Source organism: Schistocerca nitens, chromosome 8, assembly GCF_023898315.1.
Source record: "Schistocerca nitens isolate TAMUIC-IGC-003100 chromosome 8, iqSchNite1.1, whole genome shotgun sequence".
Lineage (NCBI taxonomy): Eukaryota > Metazoa > Arthropoda > Insecta > Orthoptera > Acrididae > Schistocerca > Schistocerca nitens.
Window position 1 is genome coordinate 360046223 of NC_064621.1, and position 12534 is coordinate 360058756.

General features: G+C 39.7%; 1 protein-coding gene across 3 annotated transcripts in view; it reads left to right on the plus strand.

Annotated features, from left to right (window-relative positions):
• Positions 1-12534, plus strand: part of LOC126199326 (Hermansky-Pudlak syndrome 5 protein homolog) — a 95173-nt gene that overhangs the window by 43361 nt on the left and 39278 nt on the right. For all 3 annotated transcript variants that reach the window (XM_049936168.1, XM_049936169.1, XM_049936170.1), the window contains 2 exons: positions 3263-3496; positions 9093-11902. In XM_049936168.1, the coding sequence (XP_049792125.1) occupies positions 3263-3496; positions 9093-11902 (3044 nt within the window). The remainder of the gene's footprint in view (positions 1-3262; positions 3497-9092; positions 11903-12534) is intronic.

The window sequence follows — 12534 nt, forward strand, 5'->3', positions numbered from 1 at the left end:
CAGTTCCCCACAGTCATTTAATGAACAAAGTAAGAGCATATGGACTATCAGACCAATTGTGTGATTGGATTGAGGAGTTCCTAGATAACAGAACGCAGCATGTCATTCTCAATGGAGAGAAGTTTTCCGAAGTAAGAGTGCTTTCAGGTGTGCCACAGGGGAGTGTCATGGGACCGTTGCTGTTCACAATATACATAAATGACCTGGTGGATGACATCGGAAGTTCACTGAGGCTTTTTGCAGATGATGCTGTGGTGTATCGAGAGGTTGTAACAATGGAAAATTGTACTGAAATGCAGGAGGATGTGCAGCGAATTGACGCATGGTGCAGGGAATGGCAGTTGAATCTCAATGTAGACAAGTGTAATGTGCTGCGAATACATAGAAAGATAGATCCCTTATCATTTAGCTACAAAATAGGTCAGCAACTGGAAGCAGTTAATTCCATAAATTATCTGGGAGTACGCATTAGGAGTGATTTAAAATGGAATTATCATATAAAGTTGATCGTCGGTAAAGCAGATGCCAGACTGAGATTCATCAGAAGAATCCTAAGGAAATGCAATCCGAAAACAAAGGAAGTAGGTTACAGTACGCTTGTTCGCCCACTGCTTGAATACTGCTCAGTGGTGTGGGATCCGTACCAGATAGGGTTGATAGAAGAGATAGAGAAGATCCAACGGAGAGCAGTGCGCTTCGTTACAGGATCATTTAGTAATGGCGAAAGCGTTACGGAGATGATAGATAAACTCCAGTGGAACAGTGGAAGACTCTGCAGGAGAGACGCTCAGTAGCTTGGTACGGGCTTTTGTTAAAGTTTCGAGAACATACCTTCACCGAAGAGTCAAGCAGTATATTGCTCCCTCCTACGTATATCTCGCGAAGAGACCATGAGGATAAAATCAGAGAGATTAGAGCCCACACAGAAGCTTACAGACAGTCCTTCTTTCCACGAACAATACGAGACTGGAATAGAAGGGAGAACCAATAGAGGTACTCAGGGTACCCTCCACCACACACCGTCAGGTGGCTTGTGGAGTATGGATGTAGATGTAGATACCAGGCACCTGAAAATCCTCACATTCACTTGGACAAACTTGTTAATCTCCATGATTCTCCTGTGTTCCACTGCCCATGTACATCAGTTCTCACAAGTACATCTTTCCGCACTTGGCAAATTGAAGTCCCTTCATCATTTATAGTACATTGTGGCTCACCTGAAATATAACCGTCTTCACTATGTGTGTATAACATCTAACTTTGCCTCTGTTACACCCTTTGCTATTCCTCCCCCGTCCTTATCCCAGTCCCCCTCTCTCTCTCCTTTCCTTCTCCTCTGTGGTTCCCATGCCGTCCCCTCGGGATGCTGCTAGCCCTACCCAGCCAGGGAAGTGTCCCCCTTCTTCGGCATCTGCCAGTGATAGGTCTCCCTTCTTGGACCCCTCCCTATGGTGTCTCCTAGACAGGAAGTCCGCAGTCAGCGTCTATTGGTTATATTCTTTTGTAGCTATGGAATTCTTTTCTTTGGAACAAAAGCACAAAACTTGAACACAGGTTTCAGACTACAGAAGTAGTCCATAAGAATAATAACTAAAAATGGCAGTCAAGCTCATTGTAAAGATCTTTTTAAAAAATCTGGGAATTTTAACTACACCATGTGTGTAAGTTCACTGATTGGTTGTACACATCAAGAATAACATTGATAATTACTACATGGACAGCTCTGTCTCACGTTTATCAAGAATGAATAAACATAAAACAGAAACTTTTTTTACTGTAAAATAAATTGCCCAAGGAAATTTAAGAGATTTCAAAACAAACTTATTTACAAAGGCACTTAAAAGTACCTATTGAGGAATATATATTCTGTACAGTGAATGATTACTTTAATAACAGAGTATGAGTTTGGTTAGAAATGTAATGCTGTAACAATAATAAAACACATGTCATTTCCATAACATTTTCTCACTGTTTTTTTCTTTCTTTTCTGAAAAACTTACTCCCAAAACTATGCAGTGCATAAAACTAACACCTTATTCTTGTTCTGATCTCAACATCTCACTCACTATAGAGGGATGGTTACTCAGTCTTCAAGGCTAGCAAATGGGAAGTTTTGGCACACAAAATGGGAACCAACCAGCATCGCTATGGTCCTCACCTCAGCTGATTTTGTAGTGTTACATACTGAAACTGTGTGTGTGTGTGTGTGTGTGTGTGTGTGTGTGTGTGTGTGTGTGTGTGTGTGTGTGTGTGTGTGTGTGTGTGTGTGTGTGTGTACGCGCGCGCGCGGTGAATGGGGGTGTGAAATGAATGACTAGTATAGCAATAGTTTTTTACATTATTAAATAATTTCTTTGCAAAATGGTATTGTGCACAAAGGATAAAATGAGTGAAGTAGCACAAATGTCTGTGTATATGAATTACGTTATTTTTGTTATTCGTAAATTGTAATACCATGTCATGTCCAATATCCTTGTAAAAGTGATCTACAGATGAATAAAAACAACAGTGGGCAGCTGTGATATAATAATAAATTGTAGACTCAAATAAAATAATAGTAAATAACTATACTCCTGTTACATGTAAGTGGAGAAAATGACTACAGTCATGAAATATGCATTTTAAAACATTATTCATGGATTGCAGTTCTTTGATCATCATTTCATTGAAATAGGGTGAAGAATTTTGTAACCAAAAGTAGATAAAAGTACTAATAAAAGAAGTAGTAGTTCACATCTTGCTGTAAAACCCAAAAGTCTTGTGCTGCTCAGTGGCAGTATATTGATCGTAAGGAACACACATAATATTGTTATCAGTCTAATATAATCATACACTGTGTTATCACTTTATGAAAGGAAACAGTATTTTTGCTCTCTGTCTGTGTTCTACTGGAGCAGTTAAATGATTCAGGATTATATCCATTGATTATGTGGAGTACTAGTGGGCTGAAATACTCGTAAGATAATACTGTGATATGAGCAATTGCTTTAGTTTGGTATTCTTTTCGTGTGGGATATTGCCAGGCACACCTCCTGCAACACCGAAATTCTGATAGAGTTGAAGGACTCAGTCATTCCGAGAGTTCGAAGAAGTTTTCAAGACCTGTTCAGTTTTTTCGTATCATCTCTCACTCAAATAATTTTACTACTTTCCACAGTGTTGTTGCATTAATTAACTTTTTTTCCTTTCCAGAGTACTGATATAGCTTTGTTCCTGCCTGAAAAAAAAAAGCAGTAATTAAATTACTTTCTGTTACTCTTAGGAGGGGCCTATTCAGCATGTGACAGTTTCTCCTGATGAGCAGCTGTTTGCATTTGCCACTGTTAAGGGAGCAGTGTGTATGCTTGAGCGGAACCATGTAGCTGGATCACGTCATTTGCACAAGTCATCTGAACATGTTGGTACTGAAGTTACTGCCTTGTGTTGGGGTGCTCAAAATGAGCTGTACATTGGAGATGCCTTGGGGCGAGTGTCAGTACTCAGTGCACCTGTGCTGGTAAGTGTTCAGAGGTTTTTGAGACATAAAATAATCATCACTTCGCTAATATCATTGTGAAATCCATTGAAAAATATAGTGGGAGCATTGATGACATATGTGGTTGTTTTTCATGATAACCTGCGCTCTTTTAGGGGTTTATGGAGGTATTATAAATCTATAACATCCCTTCATTAGTGATTGAATTAAAGATTTTGTAACCTTGATGTCTGTGACATTGAACTAAGTGCTGCAGGTATCAAAAGATAAATAACAATATTTGGAATGCTTCCTTACCACAGTTTATCAACAAATTGTATTACTGCAGTTCTGTTCCCAATTGGCATTGCCATTAATGCAATAAATAACAAATTACAACTATATAGAACATAATGTAGAACAGGTATTTACTTCAAAATTTTACAACTGGTGGTGTTATGGTTATGCCTACCATTAACTAACCTACGCCCAGTCATAAAATTTCAAAGTAAATGACTGTTCTACACTAAGTTCTCTATGATTGCATGTATGTCTCGGTTTTGGCCGTTTCTTCCTGGAAGTACTTGGTACAGCACAAGATTACTGCAGTGTGCCATTTTTTGGTTGGCACAACTCTCTTCAGTTCGGCAGAATCATTCAGCGCTATTTACCCTTCACAATTTTTTTGTGATATGAACGATGTTCACAGGTCCAGTGGATGTTAACACAAAAAGAAAGTCTAGAGGTCTATCATGGAAAACCCTTAAAAATGAGCAGGAATAACAGAAGAGAGTATGAAAAGTCTCAAGATCTGTCATGCAGTTGCATAAGTGAATGGTACTGCAAATTTAATATGAAATGATTTTACAGTATCATGCAGAAATAAATTAAAGATGTTGTTGACAATGAAAGAGCAAAAATTTACGACAGATGGGATTCATTGTTCTGTACATCAAGAAGTACTTTGTGTTAATTTACAGGCATGCAGTAAGTGAAGAAAATGGTGGTATGAATTGTAAAATTTCTGAAGTTGCACCCGCTATTCCACTGTCAGTTGCAACAGTTTGATGGAACTTTAAAGTACATTGATTAAGTTGTAGGGCATGTCTGGAATGATTTTTTGATTTAAAACTTGCTGTTGTTGAATTTATTTAGGAAAAAGGAGTGCAAGAACAAAAATTAGAACATCCGGAATGGACTGCGACCTAGCATTTTAAGTCTGTGACTGCACACGGCCACAGTAAGACATTGCAAGGTGAAGGGAAAAAAAAGAGAAAGAAAAAGAAGATTATTTCTGATTTGATGGGGCTCCATTTAAAAAGAAATCATGTTACAGAATTGACACAAACTCTGTTATCTGTGAGATTCAGATGAGATCAGCAACTTTGTACACTCCGTGTCAGGACTACTCGGAAAGTGAATTGGAAAAACACTGGGAAGTGAGAGAGTCATAAATGAAGCCCAGTTTGAAGAATAAGCCCCACTACATTAGTCACATTCAGCTACTTATAGTAACGCCCCTTTTGGACTGTGGCCATCTGGAGATGGTGGAAATTATGGATCCTCAATTTCCTCACGGCCTGTTCCTGATGCTCCACTCCGATTACAAGAACTTTACACCACAGTCAAAGTACGTTTACTATCAGGCTATGTAAGTTTTCCTCAAAACTTACTTCCAGGCTGCAATAGCACAGCTACATCTCCTGCTGCAGCAAATGATGCTGATGGTTCCAATACATCATACATGATAGAATTATTTCAAGAAAAACATACATAAACAAATGAGACAGGTTTATGACTTCTTGTCAAAAACATTTGTAAATTGAATTTCAGTCTATAACAACGTACTTTTCAAATAAAAACTGAAAATCACTTCTATGTGTATTTTACTGTTACAACTAAAACTGTAAATATTACTGCAGACAACAGATAATTAGCGGTGACCGGACCAACAGCAGCAACAATGGCAGGCGCACCTATGGTAGAGGCCCGAGCGGCGGAGGCACTGTCAGTGGAGTCGTGGGCTGAGGCGGCGGAAGCCGCGAAGCCTTCAGTTCTGCCGGAAACCAACCAGCGGCAGAAAACAGAGGACGGCACAAACGGATCTGGTTCCGGTGTCATTTGACAGTGCCGGAGGGACCAGAAATGACAAATAAGGTGCGGCCAAGATGGCGAAGAATGCGCCCCTGCTCTCAGCGCTGCCTGCCAGAGAATATGTGTTAGAACACCAAATCATGTGGCACCAAGCCAGAATGAGGCGAAGCAGCAGGAGGACGCGGCGGTGGGTGCAATAGCTGCAGGAGCAACCGATGGGCGCAGCTATGTAGAAATTCTGCTGGGGAACGGGTGCCACACGGCTGAGAGCTATAGGAATAAAGGAAAGTCCAGTGTGTGCTTGCGAGCGTGCGTTGTGCGCTACTTGCTCATCTTAAACTTAAACGTACACACAAAGGGTTCAGCCTCACTGTTCGACTGGGGGTGGAACGGGGCTGAGGTCAGATGGCGAATGCCATTAGCAGCACAAAATGCTTCAAATTCTGAGGACACGAATTGGGGGCCATTGTCAGAGACAATAACTTCAGGAAGGCTCTCAATACAAAAAATAGACGTCAAAGCGTGAACAGTACTCGCAGATGTAGTAGGCACAACAAAAGGAAAGTTGCTGTACACATCAATAACTATCAACCAGCGGGTGTCCCAGAAAGGACCCGCAAAATCAACATGGATGCACTGCCAAGGCACAGTAGGAGTCGGCCACACAAAGAAGCAGATTGATGCTCTGCACAAGAGCGACAATTAGCAAGCAAATTCTCAATATGTTTATCAATGTTGATCCAAGTGTAGTGACGACACACTAATTGCTTTGTCTGTACTATACTCCAATGACCAGCGTGCAGCAATCGGAGGATTTCCGACTGCAACAAATGAGGTACAACCACACGAGACTGATCATTGTCAGTTCGTGGTGTACAGACAAGTTGTAATGTTGCGCAAATTAACGTCAAACAAGTGGACCACGAATCTGCGTAGCAGATGGAGGCCATTCAGCTAATTCCTTATCCTGCTAATCTATAAACATGCATGACAATTTGGAAGAACCAAACACTGCGTCAGGACCGATATGTAGACGAGACAAAGCATCAGCATTGCCATGCTGGGCCATAGGCCGAAACAAAATTTTGTTATTGTAGTTTTACAAAAACAAAAACCAACGTTGCAACTTTTGTGCCGTATGCGCTGGAACTGGCTTTGACGGGGGAAACGACGGCGTCAAAGGCTTATGGTCGGTGACCAAATAGAACTTGCGACCGTACAAAAAATCATGAAACTTTGTCACTCCATAGACAATAGCTGAAGCTTCTTTCTCAATTTTAGAATAGTTTTGCTGGGCAGAACTGAGCAACTTAGACGCAAAAGCGATCGGGCGATCAACAGAATTAATGCGGTGCAAGAGAACCAATCCAATGCCATGAGAAGATGCATTGACAGCCAAAACAAGCGGTTTGTAGGGATCGAAAGGAATCAAACAGCGACCACTCAACAAAGCAGATTTGAGTTTATGGAAAGCAGCGTCACATTCCGTAGACCAAACAAAAGAAACACTCTTACGCCTAAGGAGATGCAAAGGTGCTGCAATCTGCACTGCATTTGGTATAAACTGAATGTAATATGTAATTTTGCAACAAAGACTGAAGTTCTTTCAAGTTCCTGGGTGCTGGCAAGTCCCTAATTGCACTGAGATGTGACAGTGAGGGATGGATACCCTGTCCGTTAATCATATGTCCTAAATACTGAATCTCAGTTTGAAAAAATTTGCACTTGTCTCTGTTACACTTTAGTCCTACCTGCAAAAGTACAGTAAATAAGGCACGCAAATTCTGCAAATGTTCGTCAGGGGTGCGACCTGATACAACTATATCGTTCAGATAATTGGAACAACCAGGGACAGTGGCACACAACTGCTGCAAATAAGACTGAAAAATAGCAGGAGTCGAAGCACTACCGAACAGAAGGTGGCGAAACGTGAACGATCCAAGGTGGGTATTGATCACAAAATAGCGCTGCGACTGTTTGTCGAGCAGAATCTGAAAGTATACGTCCTGCACGTCAATCATGGAAAAGAATTTTCCCACACCAAGCATATCAAAAATGTCTTTAGGACTGTCTGGGGATTTACTGTAGACTTAGTCAGCACAAATACGGAGACGACAGTTTGGTTTCTTCACACACACTATAGGTGAAGCCCATGGCAAAGCAGAAACAGGTGCAATGACACCACTGTCTTGCAAATACATAAGTTCAGCAGCTACGGCATCACACAGTGCGTGCTGGAAAATAGGCATGGCATTGTCTTTAACTACAACATCTGCTGCAAAGTCTGTGGCACAACCAAGGCCATCAGAAGAGAGTTCAGCAAAATCATCGCACAGTGCGGCAACACTGTCTGCATGGTCACTATTGTTGATGCAAAGTACATTGTCCTGAATTGCGAGGCCAAAAAGTTCAAATGCGTCCGTGCCAAAAATGTTTGTAGCATCACTAGAGCGGAGCACATGGAAAGAGATGGCTTTTGTCGTTGCACCATACATGGCTTGCAAACTACACACGCCGAGCACTGAGATTTCCTGTCCAGTAAATGCAGTCAGTGTGGAATTCGAACGACGAAGCGGGACTAAACCAAGCAAGTCACACGTTGATCGGTTCGGTAAAGAAACTGACGCACCAGTGTCCAGTTGCATGGGAACAGAACGTCCACAAACAAAAGTTTCCTCGCACCGTGCTGAATGCGAGAGGAAGTGTCTGGCGAAACGTGAGTCACACGAAGAGCAGTAGAAGCATGTGAAGCAGAGGGCTTTGAATAAATGGCATTAATGTGCATAGGCTGATGTGAATCAAGAGCACTTGGGTGAAATTTGAATCCCGTTACATGGATGCTTAATCAAAAAGTTTATTTTTCAAATAGAAGAATGTCTGTTGCCCAGGGAAAGGCTACTAATGTAATGTCAGGGGAAGGGAAGGGGGAGGGTAGTAGGCTGGAGGCCAGATCTGCATTTCTTGCATGGAAAAATGTTCTTAAACCAGCCCTGAACATTTTTCTGGGAAAGACCATTTCCCCCAACACAAATGTTGCTTGCTCTTCCAGTTATAGACAGACTATACTAACTGCATGGTTTTGAGTTTTATTCTTTCTCCATCATCCATTGTCTTATCCAATATAATGTTTCTGCTGAAAAGAAAGCTTCGTACTGGAAATGAGGATAAGTATCTTCTTATTGGTTCTGCATTTTTAATGTGCATTACTGATGCTTAAAATAGGGCTGGTACTTTCAGTATTGTTAGTTTAACTATATATTGATAAATGCCTAGGAGGAGTCTGTTGCCAGGTGTTGATAGAATGCATATTATTTTGTTGTATGATTGTTTTTATTTTGTAATAAAAATCAATCATTGTTGTATCTCATACGATACTGAGTACTGAGCTCCTAGTTACATCTTCTGAATCTTTCATCGTCTGTGAAATGCCTGTTTTGTAATCTGTAATCTGCTAGGGAAAGTGATTATAGTAATGTTTATTTATACACAGAAACAGTGTTTTTTGTGCTATAAGTATTAACTGTAACAATATTGTTATTTGCAGGGGAAGAATGTTTTTAGCACACCATCATTCCAGCTTATGCAGCTTGATTCACGTGTGGTACAAATGGATGGACAGGATGGACTTCTATTGGTGTCAACACTCACACGATCATTTATCTGTGATACAATTAGAGAACAATATAGGCAGATAGGACAGAAGCTTCGGGAAGGGGAATTTGGAGGCTGCTTTGCAAAGCATGTCGAAGATAGACAACCACATATGTTTTGCGCTCGACCTGGATCACGTATTTGGGAAGCTGCATCAGATGGAACTGTTCTGAGCACACATCAGTTCAAACTTGCTCTTGCTGTACCTCCAGAACCAGTTATAAGTTATTCTAGTCAGAATTTGCCAGTCAGTTTAGAAGGTTCCAGTGTCTGTTGGAATCAGCAGTCATTTAATTTTGCTAAGCTGCTCACTTTATCTGATAGTTTTCTCTTTACTTTCAAAAGTGATGGACTTTACATTTTTGATCCGTATACCGCCAGGGTGATTCTGTGGAATAACAGCTTTACTGATATTGTGGATGCTGTCACAGTAGACAATAGCATTTACGTCTGGACAGCCACAGGGAAAATGCATGTACTTACACTTCATCCATTGGAGAAATTCTTGTTACTACTGTACTTTCGTAAACAGTATACATTATGTGGTCTAATGTGTAAACTTCATGAGAAATGGTTATTGGAAGCAATAAACTCGTCTCCAAAACTGTGTGTGTTAGCAGATCTTACAGAAAAGTTGGAACTTGATCAAGATTTAGTCCTGTCACTATCACCACTTCTCAAAGAATTGTCAAAACATGCTGAACAGAAACAGATAGCTCAGCGTCTTGATTCAGGAATTTTCATTGTCGGTAATGATTACTTTCTGTGCAATGAGAAGAACACTGTTTCCGATGTCCCTAATGTAAGAAGAACAGAACATCTCAAAGATAAATCAAGATCACTAAGTCTTTCCCCTGAAAGAAACAGTTCACACAAATTAGAAACAGTTAATGAACTTGAAAACAGCAAAAGATGTGTCAGTCACAGTTCTCTGCCAGATGTGACAAATAGTTTGATTGATCAGCAACGTCCTTTTGTTGATAACAACATGAATAAATGGATAACAGAAGAAAGTTGTGGAAATTATATGGACCTTGATAGCAAATGTAGTGATGATTTTCAAACATCTGCTGTACCATCCCAGGAAGCAGTTCAAGCACTGAGAGAAATAGGACAATCAGTTACATGGACAATTACCAACAGTACAAAGTCTCTGAAGCAGAAGTGGCAGTTTCTGGAAGACAAGGTCAAGAATTTCGCTCAGGAAAACTCTTCTCAGCCATCTGAAGCTTTGTCTGATTGTCAGTTAACTGAAGATAATTCTCTTGTTAATTCAGAAAGAGCATACGAAAAACAAAGTGTCTTAGAGTATCCAAATTTGAATTTATCTGATTTGATTAACATCTGTGATGAATATCATAGAATTGATATTGCTGATACGGAATCACTAAGAATGAATTTTTGTAGTAGTGTCATAGCAATTTCTTGTAAATATAACCATTATATAAACAGAAGGAATACTAAACTAGATTGTAGCAAAGGTGACAATTCACATTTTAAAGATGAAAGTGAACATTTGGATGAAAGTGTTTATTCTTTGGTAGTGGGAACAGCCTTTCCATTTCACCACTACTTTCCTCCAGAGAGACTTGAAACTATGAAACTCTTAGTTCATGATGTTTTGAAGCATAAATCTCTAGTCAAACACTTAAAAGAGTTCTTATATGATATAGAACTGCCAGAAAGCTCTCTAAAAGACTACTTTACTGTTATTTCAGAAGATAGTTTAAAATTAGATATTGCTATTGGTAGATTTTTGTCATTGTGTTCAGAAATAATTGAGCCTGAGACTGTTCTTGATGATTTAAGGAAACTGGAAGTGCCTTGTTACTTTACCTCTCTTTCTGTGTTACTAAATATAGTCCAGATAGGTGCATCAAATTTTCTTGGTTCTAGAAGTATAGAGAAGAGCGACAGTAGCAATGGTTGGTCAGAATTGCTGCTACTTAATGCTCTGTTCATTACAATGCAGATGGGTCAGACCGAAATGTACAATTCAGTTCGAAAGGAAATGTATGTAAAGGATATTTGTTATTTAGCCATAAAGTTGGAGCAATATATGGTGAAACATGGTGAAAGTGAACAATCTGCAAAACGTCACTGCCATTTTCTCTTCCTCTCTTGTGTTGTTAAATTGCCTAACTTCAGAAACACTGTACTGGATTCGGTACATGACAGCTTCCTTGCAAATTTCATCACTGCAGCTTTAGAATCAGTTAACCAGGATTGTGGAAAGACATGCAAGTGTGGATATCCTCTGGAAACACCGAGTAGTGAGAAAGTTAAATTTATTGAAATAGGTACAATTGTTTTAGATTACTTTCAGAGGACTGATCATGAGCGAGCATTACTTCTATGCAAACAGATTCCTCATTTTTGGTATCATATGTTACATAAGAAGTGTGATAGGTCAGATACAGACTTAAAATTGATTGTGCAGTTGGGCAGTATACAAGATTTAGAAGAATATCTATCTGAAGCAGATGTAAGTTTCTGGAATCATGTTTTATCTCTGGTGTTTACTTTTCGCTCTGGTACTTGCCTGGGCTGTAGCTACCCGTTTACGGTAGAGAAGGATTTCCGTGGATCACTGTCTCTCTCTTTGTTGGGTGCTTTGATTGTCAAAACCCTGGGCCCTCATGGAGCAACCTCTCTCTTCAGGAAGCATAGTCCACAGATTCAGCCTGGCGAACTTGATGCAAAGTAAGTGCAGTACAGTATTAATTAATTAATTTAATAAAATACTTTATTCTAGAATGTTGTATGTCTTATACATACATTTGATTTCTTAATTTGTCTGACCAGTGTGTTTGTAATTGCTGTATAATACCTTAAGTAATAACACATTTGATTTTCTGTCATTTTAGTTATATACCTTGCTTGAGTAATGTTGAATCCCAAAACAAACTAATAATGTAAATTTGAATATTAAAAATAACATGATGATTCATCGATATTTTTACTGTGATCAGGCGGTAACTAACATTAGGAGGCGCAATTCCAAGTACGGTGAAATAAAACATTTAAAATAGCTCCCTTTTTGTGAGAGAGAGGACGAATTGATTAGAGTGATATTATGGACACACAACACTATGATTCCAATACAACATTTGATTATTTGACACAAAGGAATGTGCATCATGAAATATGTATCATATAAAGTCATGGATAATCAGTATTGTCAGAGTGTATGTAATTACAAATATCGATCTGCAACATCCTCCCCAACCTCGTCAGTTTCAAGAGAAATGAGCAGTTGAATGGGACGTGAGGTTATGGACCCTTCAGAAGTTCATAATGTTACAGTTCACATCTTCCTGTCTCTTCCGTCATGA